The sequence below is a fragment of the Pieris brassicae genome, chromosome 13 (genome assembly GCF_905147105.1).
Source record: "Pieris brassicae chromosome 13, ilPieBrab1.1, whole genome shotgun sequence".
Lineage (NCBI taxonomy): Eukaryota > Metazoa > Arthropoda > Insecta > Lepidoptera > Pieridae > Pieris > Pieris brassicae.
The window spans coordinates 4,038,515-4,059,785 of record NC_059677.1 but is presented as its reverse complement, the minus strand read 5'-3'; the positions used below and the strand labels follow the sequence as shown (position 1 = coordinate 4,059,785).

At 35.7% G+C, this 21,271-nt stretch overlaps 1 protein-coding gene across 5 annotated transcripts in view; it reads left to right on the top strand.

Annotated features, from left to right (window-relative positions):
* The window catches only part of LOC123717793 (multiple C2 and transmembrane domain-containing protein-like), a 77,235-nt gene that overhangs the window by 52,824 nt on the left and 3,140 nt on the right, over positions 1 to 21,271 (top strand). For all 5 annotated transcript variants that reach the window (XM_045673986.1, XM_045673985.1, XM_045673987.1 and 2 more), the window contains exons 6-13: positions 9,860 to 10,056; positions 13,862 to 14,081; positions 14,637 to 14,782; positions 16,382 to 16,521; positions 18,259 to 18,323; positions 18,833 to 18,936; positions 20,581 to 20,690; positions 21,106 to 21,203. In XM_045673986.1, the coding sequence (XP_045529942.1) occupies positions 9,860 to 10,056; positions 13,862 to 14,081; positions 14,637 to 14,782; positions 16,382 to 16,521; positions 18,259 to 18,323; positions 18,833 to 18,936; positions 20,581 to 20,690; positions 21,106 to 21,203 (1,080 nt within the window). The remainder of the gene's footprint in view (positions 1 to 9,859; positions 10,057 to 13,861; positions 14,082 to 14,636; positions 14,783 to 16,381; positions 16,522 to 18,258; positions 18,324 to 18,832; positions 18,937 to 20,580; positions 20,691 to 21,105; positions 21,204 to 21,271) is intronic.

Genomic DNA, 21,271 nt, shown 5'->3' with positions numbered 1-21,271 from the left:
GCTTATATTCTATTCATTTCTTTTTTTTAAATTAATGGTCTAAATAGCAGAGAGGGTTTGACCCATCTCCAGGACTAGTCTGTATCAAGCGTTAGACGGAGTCGGCAAATCATTTTTTAATTTATATATCATTAATAATAAGTAAGCATTATTTATTCTTTGAATCATTCGTCCATCATTAGTGTATAGGACAGATATTTGAAAAAACTTTGGATTAAGAAAAACACTTATTAAACGTATTGAAGCTATGTATTACTATTAAAAACTTATAATTATTTACATAATTCTAAATTTTATTTTTTTTCCGACGTTTCGCGTGCTTTACAGCGTGCGTGGTCACGGTGTTCAAAAAGTGTTTTTCTTAATGTGTAACAGCTATGTTAACAAAAGACAAAACTTTGGATGTCAAGTGTCACAAAATTTTTGCTGATCTACAGTCGAACAGTACGTCAAATAGACTTAAGAGAATGAGAATTAACTTTGTCTGATATTAGTATAGTAGTATGATAGGAAAATACTACAGAGTAGAATACTACTCGCCTTTCGATATTTACACTCTCTATATATATTGTTGAGCAGTGTTGGTCTAGTGGCTTCAGCGTGCGAATCTTATCCTTGACGTCATACGTCGGTTCGATACTATGCACCTATGAGTTAATATGAGCGCATTTACCGCATTTACTCGTACGATGAAGAAAAATATCATTTAGACTCAAAAAGTTAGTGTCAGCCTCAGAAGGTAATATACTTGCCTATAAGATCACAGAACATTAATCAATATCTGTAATATTTGAGTCCCGGACCCAAAAAGGTTGATATATATTGGTACAAAAACTTATGTAGAAGATCGAGAAAATCTTAATAAAACTAATTGCATGTCGTAACCTATTTTTAAACGATCATTGTATAGAAGTTATTACAACAATTTTATGCGTTTTATATGATTACTTAATTGCATCTGTTCAACTAGGAAGGTTAGGCTTAAAGATAATTATCTTATAATTGGCTATGGCCTATTACGACAAAGTAAATGACACAAAATCATTCATACTGTAGAGAATGTTAAAAACTATACACTCGCTTCTGCGATACCGAAATGGACGGTGTGTCAGGCACAGAAGTCTGATCATCGACTTGTCTATTAAGAAAAATAAATGATAATGATACAAAAATGTATTTCAGACCTAGAAGGTCTGAAGAAAGAATGTTAATTGAGTCAGTGCAAAAAGTTTGTTGTGGAATTTGAGGGTCGCTGCCGTATCCTATATGCTATATATAATTATATATATAATCACCGCTCTATCTTAAAACAGCTCCAATTTTTTTTATTACCAGTTCGCATATCTGCCATGCCTGTTTTGTTTTCGGGTGAGGCTCAGAAAACTTAGCCTGGACTATGGTTTCCATATACAATACACTTTTGTCATCCAGCTCAGACCGAACGCTTCCAGAAATCTAGTTGAAAGCAAAGCGTAGTAATAACCTCGCATGCATGTTAAATTTAAAAATTAGTCAAGCAAAAAATTACTAGTATTTTTATTATTTATAAAATTTATGTTTACCACAATTAGACATATATTTTAGAAAAGATAGCGTGTAACATATACTGTAGCATATGATAAAAAAATACACACCAGCTCACCACACGAATCATAATGCTATCAACAGTATATGTTACTAGCTATATTTTTTAAAACATATGACAATAGTGGAAAACATAAATGTTATAAATAATAAAAAACAGCGGATTATGTATGAGATCGACACTTAATTGCTTTTTTAAAATCAATCAGACCACTACCGAATATGTCAAGCTCTGTATAAGAAGAATAGACTTGATTCAATTAAAAACAAATTAATGAAATACCTTTGTTTAAAAAAATGTAGACGGTTCGGCTAACACTTAGACGTGAGGTGCAGAAATATTTTTTCTACATGGTTTGTGTAATATATATATATATATATATATATTCACTCAATTCAATCACTAATATATATATATATATATATATATATTAGTGATTATAACAATCAAATGTACCCACAGTATTTATTAAAATATTAAAAACAACAATAATAAAATGTATATAAGTTTTTACTCAAACATTGATTTTGTTCCCTTTGGAGTAGAGACTCTTGGGGCGTGCTGCACGTGTACAGGCGGTAATTAAAGATTTAAGTTGACGCCTGGTAGATAGTACTGGTGACTCCAGAGCTGGTGCTTTCCTCGCTCAACGAATAAGTGTCGCAATACAGCGAGGAAATGCTGCCAGCGCAACAGGGACTAAACTTATTAAATTTTTAATTATTTTTATTATTACTATGTAGGTTACGAAAATTGTAAATACTGTTTGTTTATTATTGAAGTGAACTTCTTTATCGGTGTTGGACGAAAATTTACCGTCTCATTTTTCCGTTACTCGCCATCTTTTTCTTGTCCCTACCACGGTTGATTCGAAGAGATTCGAAGCCATTAATTAATATCAAACATATATGATAACAATGATAGTAATACTTCTATTTCAATTAATGAAATTCTGTAATAATCTTAGTAGTTATAAGGCAAAGTGAAATAATTTGTGTGTTGTGTCTATGATAATAGAAGCCTTTTGTTAAACTTTATCTACTTTAACTTTATTTAACCAATTTTTGTAAAGTTGCATATAGTAGATCATTTTTCCAAAAATAAGGTCATAAAGAAGTTTCATTTCTTACGTGTGTACGTACACGCACACATTTTTTTATTTATTTATTATATGCTGTTTCATATCTTGGTACAAACTATGCTCCTAATTACTTACTCGTATTTTAAATCTATATAATAAGAAATACGCGAGCCTCGAATCATCCATATCAACTCCAAACCCGTCTTTTGAAGGACGACAATCGAATGGATTTTTAAGATAACTTAAAAACGCACAACAACCAATAAATGATTAATAAATTGTCTTTATTAGTACGTAATGTTAAAACGATCTGATAAAAGAGCCTAGGTCTGGAAATCCATAGTTTATACTTTAAAAGACATTTTCGTTTAGTTTTTATAATTTTATTTTTTATCTCTTCGTGTATGTTATGTTTGCTAAGTGCTGACATTAAAAAAAACATTTGTGTGTACTTACGTACACGCGTTATAAGTTATATTTCTTTGGCGTAACAAGATAAAAATGTTTTCATTTTTTTTATTTTTCGTTTGTAGAAAAAACGACGCTAACAGTAGAAAAAGGTAATTAATACATTGAAAGTCTATAACGCATTTTCTAGTTAAATAAAGTTTATTTAAATATCACAAAAAATGTTTCTACATAATTAAAGAAATGGACATTTTTTATTTCAAAATGTTGACTGGTTTTTGTGACGGCGTGCGCGCGCACCGTAAAAAATGACTCTCATAATTTTTCTCTAACGCGCCAAAAGAAGTATAACTTCAAAAATGTATTTAATTTTCTTGTAGCAATATATCGGTGTGCCAAGCTTTAGCAAGCTTTTATAAATAAATAAATAATGTTCTTCGTATAAATGTAATCCAATCTTTTTGTTTCCTTCATATCAATATAACATTGACATTTACTTTTTAGTGCCCTTGTGTACATGTAACCTCATATACTTTTCTTATATCGTCAGTTATTTTTAAAAGATCTCCCTCGGTGCTCTGTAGTGCAAATGATTAAAAAAACAAAAATCGTTAAAGACATGACATCTGTAAGTATTTATTTCAAACTTTATGCAAACAAATATATAATGCCGAAGATGATTAAAAGGCAAGGCTTAGTCCAGGCAATTCGTGCTAAGATAAGTGCAAATCGTATACTTTAAGAAAAACACTTTTTAAACGGATTAAAGCTGTTCAAAAAGTGTTTTTCTTAATGTGTAAAAGCTACTTTAACAAAAGACAATACTAAATCGTATACTGACTAATACAAGGGGCTTAGTCAAGATGCCTTAACAGTAGTAGAAAGTAGAAATCTAAATTTGTATGAAATTGACAGTTCATGTCGACAAATTTGGTTACTACTGTTAAGGCATTTTAACTAAGCCCTCTAATCATAGCAACGTTGTATAAATACATGCACTACAATAACCACAAAGCTGAAGGACAGTACATAGATAGATATTTCGATAAATAATCTGTAAAATATTTTACATAATAATAATATTTAAACCTTCTTAATTGATAAGCTCTGGTCCACATCGTTGTTTTAAAAATAATATATTGAAAAAAGGCTAGGCCTACTCAATAATTTATATCTCAAATAGTAGGTATTCAACAACTAAATAGCTTTATGTAATCTGTGCTTTGTCTGTGATATCTGCGAATCTCCACAGAGTATAAGACTCAATCATTTCCCGCCATTTAAATGCTACATGTTCTGAACTACGTAATAAAATTATATGGAACGGGTGCTTCAAAAAGAATATCATAATAGTACTATAATAAAATAAGAGTATATTTGTTTTACTCAAAAACTCCTGCTTGTAATAAAAAAAATTGTCGATACTCAATTACACCGAAGAAAAAGACTCTCATTCTAAAGGTTGTAAACATACAATAGACAACGAAAAGTTGAGATACAATATTCATTTTTTTTAACCTTATACATAATATACTTCTATGAGCACTAGCGCTTACTAGGCCTAGCCTGTATCATAAACGCTAGTTCCAGTGTCAATAAGAAATTGGTTAAGTTGTTTGTCATTGTTAAAGTTGTCAGTGATGTTTATTAAACCAAATAAACCGTAGCTTCTTACCAGGGCATAAATCATTAAACATCTAATGGGATATATAACATCTGTTGCTGGCAAGGATCGCTAGATTCCAATTCCTAAAGAAAACTTTTGTTGTTCAACTTATATTTGTAAATATGCTACTCGATTTTAGCCATGTCAATTTGATTATGGGCCATGGTTCATAGCCGTTCGATGCATGCAATAATTATATCGATCAGTGTTGGCCTAGAGGCTTTAACGTGTAGCTCTCACCAGCCAGGTACGATGCGCGGCTGTGCACCAAGGTACTGTCTGTATATGTGCGCATTTAACACTCACTTGTACTGTGAAGGAAAACATCATGAGGAAATTGGCATGCCTTAAAGCGTGTAGCCTGAAAATCAGAGTCAATATTGAGGAATTTTATTATCAACCCTAAATCTACTGCCGAGCCGATTTCATCCCCACCACCGTTGTCCCGTTATCGTCATTGATTTTAGACAGTTTCACACCCAAAAGTCACGGAGGAGGAGTCGTTACGGAGGGCCCTCCCCAGCTCACGTCAGAGGCCTTCCCGCCTCTGCCAACAAAATCGGCAGCCGTAAAGCCTTCCCAGGCGCCGGCGCCGACCCCCGTCATAACGGAGAGGCCCACACGCAAGGTGAGCCCTCCGGCTAAAGCCCTCAGCCACACGGCGGAGGCCGCCGCGGAATCAGAAAAGGTCCGCGACGCCTTAAATCTCGCGTTTAGTATCGTAGACGCGTTAGACATAGACGCTCTTGTCGCCTTCTCCGAGGCTTTCAAATCCGCCAATAACGCGGAAGACAAGAAGCAACTTGTAATCGAGCACGTCCAGCTCCTTAAGTCCGTGCGACAATTTGCAGACTCCACCACACCGCAATAGCTACGACCACGTCTAGGATCAAGGCTCGATCACTGTCCGTAGTGACTTTCAATGCAAACGGTTTCAAGCCGCAGGCAGATTTGGTTCGAGATTTCCTCGTTCGCCACCAAATAGATATTTTCCTAGTACAGGAATCTTTCCTCAAGCCCAGCGTTCGCGCTCCCAGATTCGCGAATTACAACGTAGTGCGAAACGACCGACCTACGGCGAAAGGCGGTACGCTCATTTATTATAGACGAGCGCTTCACTGCTCGCCGTTAGACCCGCCCTCCCTTACCAACATAGAGTGCTCTGTGTTGCGCGTAGCCATGACCGGCCATCAGCCGATTATTATCGCGTCGGTGTACCTCCCTCCCGCCAAGGACATACTAGAGAGCGATCTCAGAACCCTGTTTGCGATGGGCCCCTCGGTCTTATTAGTCGGGGATCTCAATAGCAAACACGGGGACTGGAATAGCTCAAAACAGAACCCTAATGGGTTAGCCCTCAATAGGCTTATAGACGTGCTCAATTTCAACGTCATTGCCCCCATACAACCGACTCGCCGTGGCATAACAGGCAACGGCCTTCTCTCAACGGACGTCATAGACGTAGCGGTTTTACGTAACGTGGCACTACAGCCGCGAAGCGTAGAGACGTTACACGAGTTAGACTCGGACCACTTCCCGGTTCACTTTGAATTCGGCCCTCCTAACACTCGAGAGAAGAGGTTCAAGTCCATTGTCGACTGGCAGAAGTTAGACGAGGCCCTCAAGCCCGCCGACACCTCTGCCCTCCCAAATGTCCCCGACAATTTAGTCTCGTCCGCTCACGCGTTAGACGCGATCTCCTCGGTCACTAATCACATTCAGACCAAGGTCGCCGAGTCGTCCCGGAAGGTCCCAGATGAGTTCGCTCAACGCTGGGAGCTTCCCCCGGACGCGAGGCGTCTATTGACCGAGAAGAACGCGGCGACTCGCGCCTTCGCCAGAGCACCGACCGACGAAAACCGCAGAGCACTCCGCGCCTCGCAGCGCCGAGTCAAAGAGCGCATGCGGGAAATTAGAAACGAACGCTGGGGCCGTTTTACCAGCGAATTGTCACCTTCGCACACGGCCTATTGGTCTCTCGCGCGTTCCCTTAAAACCGACACGGTGGCGTCCATGCCCCCTCTCAAGCGTCCAAATCTGCCTGACGCATTCGACGACAACGAAAAAGCCGAGTGCTTAGCCGTCAACCTAGTGGAGCAGTGCACCCCGTATCTCGATCATAGCGACCCGGCGCACGTCGAACACGTGAACCGCGAGGTCGAACGCATCGTAGCACTGCCCCTCCCTCCCGAGCCGCTCCCTCCTACGTCGATCGCCGAGGTCAGAACTCTAATAAAGAGTTCACTGCCTCGTAAATCTCCAGGTCTCGACGCCATCTCGAACAAGGTCCTCCGGTGCCTCCCGCCCCATCTGATATGCCTACTAGTGTCCATTTTCAATTGCCTCCTTGAAAACTGCACCTTCCCGGCGCAGTGGAAAGAGGCCATTGTCATTGGTATTCACAAACCAGGCAAACCCCGTAACAACCCCACCAGTTACCGCCCTATCAGCCTTCTCAATACGCTTAGCAAGCTTTACGAGAAGGTACTTAAAAAGCGCCTCCTAGACTTTGCCCTAGATAAGGGGCTCATTCCCGATGAGCAGTTTGGCTTCAGGCCGGCCCACTCGTGCGTTCATCAAGTCCATCGAATCACGGAGCACATCCTCTCCGGGATGAATAGCTCCCTGAAACCGAGAGCCACGGGTGCGCTCTTCTTCGACATAGCGAAAGCTTTCGACAAGGTCTGGCACAACGGCTTGGTTTACAAGCTCTACCACCTTAATGTGCCACTAAGACTCGTGCGTATCGTACACGACTTCTTGTCCGACCGCTCAATGCGCTATCGCGTAGAAGGAACGTTATCGTCTCCTCGCCCCATCATGGCCGGAGTCCCTCAGGGCTCGGTCCTCTCGCCCCTTCTGTTCACGCTGTATACCGGCGACATCCCTAGGGCTCCCAATGTGGAGCTAGCCCTCTATGCCGATGACACCGCTCTCTATACCACTCACAAAGATAGAGGTGTCATCGTGGACAGACTCCAGACCGCTACCACGTCGTTAGGCGAATGGTTTCGGAAATGGGGTTTCCAAATAAATCCCGAGAAAAGCGTAGCAGTTCTCTTTGCCAGGGGCAACCCCGGTGCTAACGCTAGGGATAAATTTCACCTCAAGACAGAGGTAACCCTATCACCCGACTCACGCTCGATAGCGGCATGTCTTTCCGAAAGCACATAGCCGCCGTTCGCAAGAAGGCCCATTTTGTCCTCTTTCGCCTTCATTTCCTCCTAAATAAAAGGAGTCACATGTCTCTCAGACACAAGGTCACCCTGTACAAGGCCTGCATCCGACCGTGCATGACATACGCTAGCGTAGTCTTTGCACATTATGCCTCCTTCTATATTCACCGGCTACAGGTGCTCTAGTCGCGATTCATGAGAATCGCGACCGGTGCGCCCTTCTATGTGAGAAACGTCGATCTCCACCACGACCTGGAGCTCCCTACCATAGCCCAATGGATGAAGTTGGCGTCCACACGCCACTTTGACAAGGCTAAACACCATCCCAATCCGCTGGTGCGTAATAGCATCAACTATTACCCCTTCCCGACAAAAAGGGCTCGTAGGAGGCCCCGACACATTCTAACGGATCCGGACGATCCAATTACTGTAGCAAACAATAAATTAAATGCCGCCCGCGCGGCCAATAATAAAAATAGAAATTCACAGACTAGGGTAAAAAACCGCCTTCACCGGGGAAGGCGAGGACCTTTACTTCGCACTTCGCTCACTCCAGTGAGCTTCCGTCCTGCCCTTCAGGCGATTGACCGCCCCGCGACGGCCCAAGCCGAGGTTCGAGTCTCACAGGAGACGCCCTTGCGCTAGCCGCGGGACAAAACGCCATTCTGGCCGAGCTACGCTCGCCAAAACAGCCCGAGCTGAGCTGTAAAGGCCCTTAAGGCCAACAGCGAGATTCCATTCAAAAACCCAAAAGTCACAAGTCTGTTAGATCTGTTAGACACAAGAGCAGTGTTGGCCTAGTGGCCTAGTGGTATTTTCTTTCTATGTGCGCATTTAACATTAGCTCGAACGGTGAAGGAAAACATCGTGAGGAAACCGGGCTTGCCTTAGACCCAAAGAGTCGATGGCGTGCGTCAGGCACAGAAGGCTGATCACCTACTTGCCTATTCGATTAACAAATGATCATGAAACAGATACAGAAATCTGAGGCCTACACCTAAAAAGGTTGTAGTGGCATTGATTTATTTTTAATCTTTTAGACACGATCACGGAACAGATACAGAACCCAGCCCAGACCTATTGGTACCATTGGTATTGTATGAACAATAATGTATAAAATAAATCTAATAGTTGTCATGGTAATTCACAGAATATTCTTTCTTGTTTAAACTAGTTAATATGGAAATATATTCCAAGAGTGTATTGAATATAAAACAGTTAGAAAAGTAAACATTTACATCATTATTTATTTTAATCTCTTAACAGCTCTATGGTACATAAGGTTTATTGACTATTGTTTTATATAATTAACACAAAATATATAAAAATATTGTATATGAGAATTGAGAGAAAAAAACGCGTCACATTTTTACGTTACGTGCCATCTTTTTCTTGTCCCTACCATATGGTATGGTAATAAAAGATATGTCTATGATAATAGAAGCCTTTTGTTAAATTTTATTCAAGCATTTTCTGTGAAGTTGCATATAGTAGATCATTTTTGGAAAAATAAGGTCATAAAAAAGATTCACTTCATGTGTACACTAGTACACGCACACATTTTTTTTTATTTTGTATGGAGACGTTTAAATAAAATTCTTTGTTTCAATCTGGATAGCAACTGACTTTAATGGTTTAAAATACGAGCTCATAATTAACACAAAATTACGGGCAGTGGGGTGACAAAAACAAACTTGGATTTTCAAAGGGTTCACAAATCTAAATTACACTTATGTTATTGGATATTTTTGCAAACGAGAATGTTAAACTACAATTTATAAGTGTGGTAAACACTAAAGGGCTGATATTGGCTTCAAGTGTGATGATTGTTTACATTTTGTTTGCGCTTTATAAGTAACTAATACTAATAATAATAATTATATGTAAGATAACCAAAGTTGGGTAACGTAACTCACGTTACATTTTTTCATTTTTTTTTTCAGCAATGGTATCGTTTTGACAACGGTTGGAGCGAAGTCGGTCAATTGTCATTAACACTTCATGGCGCAAAAGGGTTAAGCGCCATGAACTTAAGCGGGAATGTCAACGCATACTGTATCATCGAGTTGGATAACGCAAGGGTACAGACAAATACTATTCGAGGGACTTCGGATCCGGAATGGGATAAAAACTTTATTTTGTAAGTATCTTTTAATAATTCAAGTGTTAAGGATTTGAATTTATGTAAAACTAGTCGCCAATTCCAGCTTCGCACGGATTTATAGTTTGATGATTTATGCTTTGATTTATCTTTCAATTGCTTGCTTGTAATAATAACTTTTAAAATTCAGAGAAACATACTAACATATTTGTAATATTAGTTAATAAAAGTAGCCTATATTCGCGGTACTGTGATTACGTAATGTTTCTTTATAATATAATTTTCCTTAGCCTACCTTTTTAGTATATACCGACATGGAACATCTTGCTATGCACCCCAGAAACAGTTCGGTTTTCCATAATGAAAACTTTTTAGGGTTTTATGTGAATTTTCCTCTATATAAACCTCCGAGATCCTTTCAAGTCATGAGTTTTTAATTAACAAAAAAAAATAGGGTTTTAACGTTGAGGGGTAAAAATTAAGCGTTGTACGTATTTTTGTATGGTGTATCATAAAAAAAAATTGTCTTAAAAATAAAATTTAGGGGCGAACCAACATTAAGGGGGATGAAAAATTGATGTTATTCGATTCGCAGACCTAACGAATATAAAGAATTTCATGAAAATCGATCGATTCATATCGGGGTTTAATTACAAGCATCGTGACATGAGAATTCTATACATTAGATTAGTAGACGACCTCCGACTGAGGAATGCCCTCCAAATTCTTCCGTTTGTCTCTCATCTTCACTACTATTACAAAAGTCAAATCATTTATTAATATAGGTAACACAATGTACACTTATGAACGTCAAAAAATAAACATACATTAAATGCTTCTAATTTTACATTTACTGCCAGTTCTCAAATCGAGGGCGTAGAACGGAAGAGAAGAACTGGCAATAAACTCTCCGCCACTCTTTTTAATCGCCAAGTTATGTTTTGACATACACACACGAGGTACACAACGATTGTAAGGAGCTGCAACCTTCACACCATGTTCCACATGACATCAGCTGGAGGCATGGTGAAATAGGAGCACGCACTTACACATTAAATCTCTCGCCACAATCGCTTTTATTTCCTCTTGCTACGAAATTTCTGATGGGCGTCGGCTCTTTTTTCTTCTCTCCAGGCCTTTCCAAATGTAATTTAAACCCCTCTATCATCAAATACAAGTATATATGATAAAAGCCAGATTACAATAATTAAAATTAATAATAAAACTTTAACCTAAGTACATAAAATTATTTACATTGATCTACGGAAAAGTGTTTGTGTCCCGTAACATACCGCTAAGAATCGACTCTGAGTACAAATTCACTGCTTAAATTTCATTTAAAAATAACCTCAAACTAAAATTCCATTAACCAAATTATTCTAATGTATGAATACATTAATGACTTCACCAGACAGTGTTAATTTGTCCGATTTCACCCTATTGTGTCAATAAGTTAATTAAAGTATTGAACATTAGCACATCAAGGTGACATGGTCACAGATAAGCTTAAAAGAATAGACAATATGTATATGTTACATAGATTTATTGAAATTAATTTAATAATGTTTACATTACATAAATATATTTTATTTGATTAAGAAATACCAATAACCAGAAGATAGACTCCACTATAATAATATAAAAAATAAATCAGTGGCATTACAACCTTTTTAGGTGTAGGCCTCAGATTTCTGTATCTGTTTTATGATCATTTTTTAATCGACTAAGCAAGTAGGTGATCAGCCTTCTGTGCCTGACACACGCCGTCGACTTTTTGGGTCTAGGGCAAGCCGGTTTCCTCACGATGTTTACCTTCACCGTCGGAGCTAATGTTAAATGCGCACATAGAAAGAAAATCCATTGGTGCACAGCCGGGGATCGAACCTACGACCTCATGGATGAGAGACACACGCTAAAGCCTTGGCCAACACTGCTCGTTATTCTACATAGAAAAATAATATTAATTAAAAAACAAATAGAAAAAAAAGAAGTTTAGTCCCTGTGGCAGTATACCTTTAATGCCGGCATCTCGCTGTATTGCGATACTCATTCGTTGAGCAAAGCACCAGCTCTGGGATCTTAAATTTTTAAGTAGCGTCTGCGCAATTGATCCTACAGACCAAGAGTTTATTATTATTGAATTGTTTCTTTTCTCTTTTAGATAGTATTGTGTACACTTGTCACTGAATACATGCACGTATTGTGTTTTGTCGTGTCTTCTCTGTTATAAATAAAAAACTATAATCATATCCTTATTAAAATATATTTAAATTGAAAAGTTTTCCTCAAGACTACGAGTATATACAGACAAGAATTAATTTGTTCGAGATTCGTCTTTTGTTAAATTATTACACATATTAAGATTGAATGCACAGATTTTAGCATATCATTTGTCACAGACTACACCTATAATTAAAAAAAACAAATTATGGTAGGGATCAATTAAAATGTTGTAAATCTTGTTGTAGGATCAAATTTTGTCCAGCTTGGTTTTGCGTCGGCGATAAATGTAACTCAAAGGTACATATGTACCGTACCTACGTACGGACGTAGACGGTTTTGCTACTGCGATTTTTGGAGTTTTCCCTCCAAATTTAGGGGAAACCAAAGATTTTTGGGGATATTTCTTTTTATACAATTTATACTAAACCTCGAACCCGTGCAAACTAAACCGAATAAAAACGTAGCGTGAGTTATGTTCGGTAGCGGTTCTTGTAGATATGTTAAACTAAATACTTTGTTTTAAAATGGGTGTCAACTGGCTTTAATTGTTTAAAACATGAGCTTATAACTGCGTGGTTAACCAAAAACTTAAACTTATTGAAGAGTTCGTAAATCTAAGTGACACTTATGTTAAAGGACATTATTGGAAACGAGAATGTATGAGTGTGGTATAAACTAAAGGGCTCATATTGGCTTCAATTGTACGATGGCTGTTTACACATTGTTTACGCTTTTAAATATTAACTAAAATATATATATGTAACTGAACTAATGTTAGGTTACATAACTCGTGGCTATAATGAATACCCCAAGATGGAAGTAATCCTTAACTTTGATTGAATATCGTTAAATTTTTTATTAACTGTCTAGAGATTCAATTAACTTTCTGATTTAACAACTTTATTGCGACATATATATTTTTTAAATGTAGTAAAAAGAATTAGTTAAAATTAAATAAAGAACTTAAAAGAAATTCTGACCGTGTTGACCTTGCATAAGACATATGCAGTTAATAACGATGTACCAACACAGTTTGATTAGTTAACTAATTTAATTGATGTATAAAGGACATCAACCATTTACAATCAATTGCGTATTTGGCCCACTTAAAATTAGTCTTTCGTAATTATGTTGACGATACATGATGGCGATGGCGTAGTTTCTATAAAATTAACTATATGTATGAGTGTGTTGAGAATGCCTCAATAACGTTTTTGATATACTGTAATAATAATAATACAGTGGAATTTGGATAACACGAACCTCGTTAGGTCGAAATCGAAATAAATGCCATTCCGCTGAACCTATAAATACGCGGTTTAATCATTTAGACTTTGTAACTCGAACAAAATATTATTTCCTTAAAGTATTCATAATATATATTTATTTATTTATAATCTATAACTCGAATTTCTAAAAGGAAATAATAGCAAAAATTTGACATTCAAAAAATTTAATTTAAACTTATGTAAATAATTATAAGTTTATAATAATACAAATAGCTTTAATCCGGTTAAAAAAATGTTTTCTTTCAAACTTTTTTTTTCAACAAGTAGGGAACGCACGTTAGTTTTAACAGTGTGAACTGCGCATTTGTGTGAACTTTTTATATTATTTTCAGTCCAATAAAGGATATAACATCTACAGTCGACATAGCAGTACATGAGGAGTCATTCATTCAGTCAATGAAGGGTGAAACTTTGGGTAAAATATCAATACCATTGTTGAGAATAAATAATAACGAGAAGAGATGGTATGCCCTCAAAAATAGTTCCAAAAAGAGCAGTGCGAGAGGGAACTGTCCCAGGATTCTATTAGAGATGTCCATTGTATGGAATCCGGTATGTTAACTCACTAATTATTTCATTTATTATGTGTCATTGCCGGTATTTTTAAATTTATAATAAATAAACAAAAATGCAGCCTTTGCACTATAAATATATTAAAACTGAAATTATTGAAGTGAAACTTTTTTATTGGCGTTGGAAAAAAATTTACCGTCACATTTTCCCGTTACGCGCTATCTTTTTCTTGTCCCTACCACGGTTGATTCGAAGAGATTCGAAGCTATTAAATTATGACAAAAATATATGATAACAATGATAGTAATAATTCTATTACAATTAATGAAATCCTGTAATAATCTTAGTAGTAATAAGGTAAAATGAAATAATTGTATTATTTGTATTCATGTCTATGATAATAAAAGCCTTTTGTTAAACTTTATCTAATTTAACTTTATTTAACCAATCTGTAAAGTTGCATGTAGTACATCATTTTTCGAAAAATAAGGTCATAAAAAAGTTTCACTTCTTACGTGTGTCCACTTGTACACGCACACATCTTTTTTAAAGTTATTTTAAAAAAAAAACTTTATTACTAAATATTTTTTTTAGATTAAAGCTTCGATGCATCTATTGAGACCGAAAGAAACGAAATATATACAAAAACCGCCTAAGTTTGATATTCCACTTATATATAGTAATTTAATATTTATTAAAAATATATTCAAAGTATTTCAAATGGGAAATGATCATTTCAAGTAAGTATCTTTATTAAAATATCTAATTTAGCACACACTAACTTTATATTATATTAGTGCAGTGTTGGCCTAGTGGATACAGCGTGCGGCTCTCATCCCTGAGGTCTTAGGTCCAATCTCCAACTGTGCAACAATGGACTTTCTTTCTAAGTGAGCATTTAACATTCTCTCGAACGGTATAGGAAAACATCGTGAGGAAACCGGCTTGACTTAGACCCGAAAAGTCTACGGCTTGTCACAAGCACAAGAGGCTGATCACCTACTTGCCAATTAGATGGACGAATGATCATGAAACAGATACAGAAATCTGAGGCGCAGAACTAAAGAGGTTGTAGCGCCGCTGATTTTTTTTTTAATGTTTTTAACTTCATGTTAATTGATTATATACAATTCTCAACTCAAAATGAGCAGTTTCACAGGCGGCACATTTTTTTATGAAAACATCTTATCCGATTCAAAGTTGAAAGTTTATTATCATACCTTATGTATGATTAAAATGAAATAAATCAAATTGAATACATTAATATTGGTTCAGTTCTTTAATAAAAGCGAGAAGACCTGGCAAGAAGCTGCCGCTCTATCGGTCTTAGTAGTCTATAGTAAATTTATCAAAGGCCTACGCTTTAATTATTTGACCGGAATCGGCTGCTAAAACGAATTGTTATATAGTATTGTCTTTTGTTAACATAGCTTTTACCTATTTGAAGAAAACACATTCTTAACAGATATGTATTATTTTAAACTTATAATTATTTTACATAATTTTAAATTTTTCCGACGTTTCGCGTGCTTTACAGCGTGCGTGGTCACGGTGATTGAAGACAAAAGGTGTTTAATGTCAAAAAGTATCACAGCGGTAGAGAATGTTGTATTATCTGTATTTAAAAGTATAGTATAAGTTTAAAATAATAGCTTCTATCCGGTAAAAAAATGTTTTCTTTGAATTGTTAGATCTCAATTATTCAGTCATCTTTTTTCGAGATGGCATAAAAAAACGAGTTGAGCATTGTAGCAAACAACGTCTATAGTTACAGAACGTTCAGGTATTACCACGGCTAATAATTGAACTACCTGGTCAGTTATTAGATAGCCTAACGTTAACCAAAATAAAAATAAGTTTTTTTATATATATAACAAATACAGGCAGGCCACCTGATATTATACCACCGTATATTGCCAGAGAGCTCGCAAGATCGTTGCCGGCAAGTTGAAGATTTAGTTACAATTATGGCGCTCCAAACAAACCTGTTACATTAATAACATAACAAAACATTTATTTCCAACAAAACACACACACAGAAACACAAAAAATAACAATAATCAAAAAGAAAATATAAATAAATAATAATAATAGAGAGATAACAATTTTTTTAAACAAAAAGGTTTAATTGTGTAATGCGTGTGTGCTGTGGTTATAACTGGCCCTGGCTCAGCATTATGCTAAAGCAGAGTTGTTCCACAGCGCTGGTCATTCTGCCAGAGACCACAGCAGCTAGTTTGCGCCTCAGTCGTAAAAAAACAAATAAGAATACAGTATGGATTAATGTAATATACAATGATGTATTGTGCTATTCTGTAAATAAAAAATAATTGTTTTAGGAGAGTATTCGAATGGGAGAACCAAGAGTTATCAGCAATGGCGCTTGGGGGCTGGCTGATTTTCTGGTATTTCTTCAGATTGTGGATGACTCCGTTAATACTCCTATTACCGTTTATACATTACTGGCTCGTACGAAGAAGTAAGTTAAGCTTTTGGACGTAAATACATATATTTTACATTATAAATTCATAAAATTGTAAACAACACTGTGTTTTTAGGAAAAGTTACAGTTAACTCCATGCTTCTAGGTCATAACGGTTAACAATTTGTTTTCTGACATGTCAATATTAACCATTTGTATGAGTAATATTTGAGTCTCTTATATGCTACAAGTCCTAAGTCATCGTTAAATATACGTGATACGATTCTAGGTGTTATTAAAACAGGAAGCATAAGCTTTTGTATATATATATATATATATATATAATTATAATTATAATATATAATTCTTTCACTGCTTTAAGCACCTTTTTTTGTACGAACATTTCGAGGACGGCCAGATCTTTCTCTGTCACAAACAGAGGTCACGTTGTACGCAATCACAAAATATTGTACAAAGTATTCGCGCCAAAATAAGAAAACCCAATGGATAATGATATTAAAATGACAGATACTAAATTCAAAAGTAATATTTTGTTAGCAATTGTAATAGTATTAATGGCAAGACTAAGTATTTCTACTTATTTATTTACTTATAAGTAACTAACTGCCCCCGCGAACTTCGTTTCTCCTTAATGTGGTTTTAGTTAGCCTTAATACCGTGACACGAAAGAATAATTTCACTGTATTATCGTCACTATAATTTGAATTTGATTTACACTTCGGTCTAAGTAACACGTGGTTGGCTATGCTAATACCAAAAATTAAAAAAAAGTAGAAATAATTGAATTTCACGGTATTTCGTTAACTACAAAATAAATTTAATTTATACTTTAGCCTCAATAACACGTGGTAATCATGATATTGAATTGTAGTTTATGACACGTTTGTCGGTTTAACATAGCAGTGCCATCTATTGATTACTTACTCAATCCAGTCGAAAAGTATCGACATCTGTTAGGATCTTTTGGAGTTGACAGATAATTGTGACTGTCAATTAATTATAGACAAATGATTTGCAATAAAATAAAATTGCTACTATAATTAAAGATCTAAGCAATCCTATCTCTTAAGTTGGACCAGACTGCTCACGGTGTGCCAATTTAATTTAAAATCGGTTAAGTAGTTTAGGAGTCCATCGCGGCAAACATCGTGACAAGAGATTTATATATATTAAGAAGATTGTATAGATACACATAAACATATTATAAAATAAAACACACGGACAATGTACAAAGCCAAAACATATTTAACTGTACAACAACAATAATATTTAAAAAAAATGTACAAGTGTACACACGAAACTTCTTTATGACCTTATTTTTCGATAAAAGGTCTCCTATGTGCAACTTTACAGAAATTGGTTAAATAAAGTTAAATTAGATTAAGTTTAACAAAAGGCTTTTATTATCATAGATATGAATACAAATAATACATTTATTTCATTTTACCTTATTACTACAAAGATTATTACAGAATTACATTTATTGTAATAGAATTATTACTATCATTGTTATCGTTATTCTGTATATTTATTATTAATGGCTTCGCATCTCTCCAAATCAACCGTGGTAGGGACAGCAAAAAGATGCCGCGTAACGAAAAAAAGTGACGCGTAACGGAATAATGAAGTTACACTTCAAAAAAGAAATTGTTACTACAGCTAAATAAACGCAAAGTCCTCCTTCCTAAAATATAACCATACACCCCCTTTGTCTGTGTTAAATGTCTTCATATTCAGTTACGTAGATAATTCATCATCATATTTTTCATTCAGATACCCCAGTTGCTTTGTGCCAGACAGATGACGAGGATTCAGACGAGGAGACGGAAACACAAAAGGTAATTAGTATAACATTACAACTGCGGAAGCGTTACGGCATTGTCTTGTAACACTTGAATAGTACATTTTTAAACGATTTCTCGTGTTTAATTTCATAAAGCCCTTGCACTTGCGACCCTTCTAATGTCTGTCCAAGGGTGGTGGAATCACATAACATCAGGTCCCCCCGCCCGTTTGCCCCGTTATATTAAAAAAATGAAACAAAAACAATTTTTTAGGTCTGTGCCTCGGATTTTTGTATCTGTTTCATGATAGATGCCTTATAGGCAAGTAGGTGATCAGCCTTCTGTGCCTGACGCACGCCGTCGACTTTTTGGTATAAGGCAAGCCGGTTTCTTCACGATGTTTTCCTTCACCGTTCGAGCGAATGTTAAATGCGCACATAGAAAGAAAATCCATTGGTACACAGTCTATGACCTCAGGGATGAAAATCGCACGCTGAAACCAGTAGTCCAACACGGCTCCGATTTATATATACTTACTAGTTTATTTATTATCGCTTTTTCAGGACGACAAAACAATCAAAACGAGAATAAGTGAATTACAGGATCTTACAATAACTATTAAGAATGGTATTGATTATATCGTGTCGCTTTTGGAGAGGTTACACAAGTAAGTGCATTTTACATTACTTACACGTCGAACGACAAACACCGTATATATGTATAAAAATGAATGCCGATTTCCCTTTGTCACGGCATCACGCGTGAACGGCTGGACGGATTATGCAAATTATTTTCATGTTGTGTTTGTTATTTTAAGGAGAAGGTTCTTATGAATAAAAAATTTAAACAAACTGCGAGGAAAATTGAAAAATTTAAGAATACTTAACCGCCTTATTAAGTAGACTTTTGTATCGATAGCAATTTTTTTTCAGTGCACAGCGCTTTTACAATTCAAACTTTTTTGATGTAACCCTATACACCCCAGAAACAAAGAATGTTGTATATTTTTCTGAAATATTTTTTTAGTTAATTATACCAATTCGAAATGAATATTCATAGTTAAGACAAGACGTCTATCGGGTCCGCTAGTCGTAAATAAATACTGGTAGATTTTTTTTATATTTAGATTAAAAGATTATTATTATATATTACTATTAGTAAGCTGATAATAAATGGTATTAAATTGTGTCACAAACAACCTACATAAAAAATAAATAAATCAGTGCTACAACCTTTTTAAGTCTTAGATTTCTCGCCGTTTCATGTTTATTTGTCAATATTATAGGCAATTTTCCTTCTGTATCACGCCGACTAGAGTAAAAGTTTCCTCCCGATGCTTAACTTTACCGTACTATCAAACACCTATGCATCATATTTGGGTTATTTATGATGTTAGGATCCTTGCTAGTTGGTTTTGGTGGGTTCACGCCCTGAGCTTATTATATACGTGGTGGTATGAAGTGGTTGCCTGGAAGAGATGCTTGAAAGCGATAAGGCCGGATGAAGTCATTTGTATTATGGTTCTGCAATCAGGTGTTAATGAATAAATACCCAGTCCAATAGTGATAATCCTGACGTTTTTGGTTTGAATGAAGTTCTTTTAACTGAGATGTACTTTTGATTGTATTGTAGAAAACTTACATACCATCAACTATTAGAAAAAAATGTGTGCTTGTACACCCGTAAGAAGTCAAACTTCTTTATGATTATTATTTTTCGAAAAATGATCTACTATATGCAACTTTACAAAAATTGGTTAAATAAAGTTAAATTAGATAAAGTTAAACAAGGCTTTTATTATCATAGACATGAATACAAATAAAACTTTAAATTTCATTTTACCTTATTATTAACAAGATTATTAAAGAATTTTATTAATTGTAATAGAATTATTACTATCATTGTTATCGTGATTATATATTTTTGTTATTAATGCCTTCGAATCAACCGTGGTAGGGCCAAGAAAAAGATGGCGCGTAACCGAAAAATACCGAATAGACATCTGTCGAAGTAGTAGTGAAGAAGTGGGTAGGAATTGTATAGGAACAGCTTTTGTATGGCAATCACGGTTTATAATTTACCAAAAACATTAAAATATCTTCCTACTAGAGTTTTTAACAATCGACTTAATGTACTTCTTTGGGACAAAAAGAATATTATATTAATGAATTGCGTCAAACATACTGACTGATGACTTGTAATATATTATGTATGTAAGTTCGGCAGAATATGCGAACTTTAGATTACACCACGAAAAACATTTTTGTGTCATATTCTTGCAAATAAATTATTATAAAATACTTTGTTTCAGTTTGGTGAATTTCAGTGTCCCGTATATAAGTTACTTAGTCATGCTCGCGCTGGTCGGGGCCTCTATAGCCTTCCTGCTGATACCGGCAAATTATTTGTTCATGGCTTTTGGTAAGTTCTCGAAGATTTTTTCTGGAATTTTCTTTCTTCATTGTGGTCTGATTTTAATGACTTCTGCGATATTGTTGAAATTAGTGTATGTTTATGTTTGTATTTCAAAGTGTGAAGAATTTCTGAATCCGTTCAATTTAGTGTCCTTCAAGACTATAATGTACCAATTCTGAATAGGTAACGCACTTACATCCTTAACTTAATATCAGGTGTCCTGTTTGTCGTTATTTTATTTCAAACATATTAGGTGAGACCAGCCCGTGAACATTTACACTGCCAGAAGACTCGCAAGTGTGTCCTTTAAGGGAAAAAAATCGAAACTAAATATCAAATAAAGAGAGATGATCTATCACCAATAATTTCAAATCTCTGATAACCCAAAACAAAAGAAGTTATGAATAAATATATATTTCAGGTATTTATAAATTTGGTCGAAAGTTTATAAACCCACATAGAGTGCCGAATAATGACATTCTGGACTTCATATCGCGGGTGCCTGACAATCAGATGTTGGTGAGTAATATTAATCAAACCACACTCAGTAGTGGCGTATTTACAATTTTTCAAAGTGTAGGCTGTGG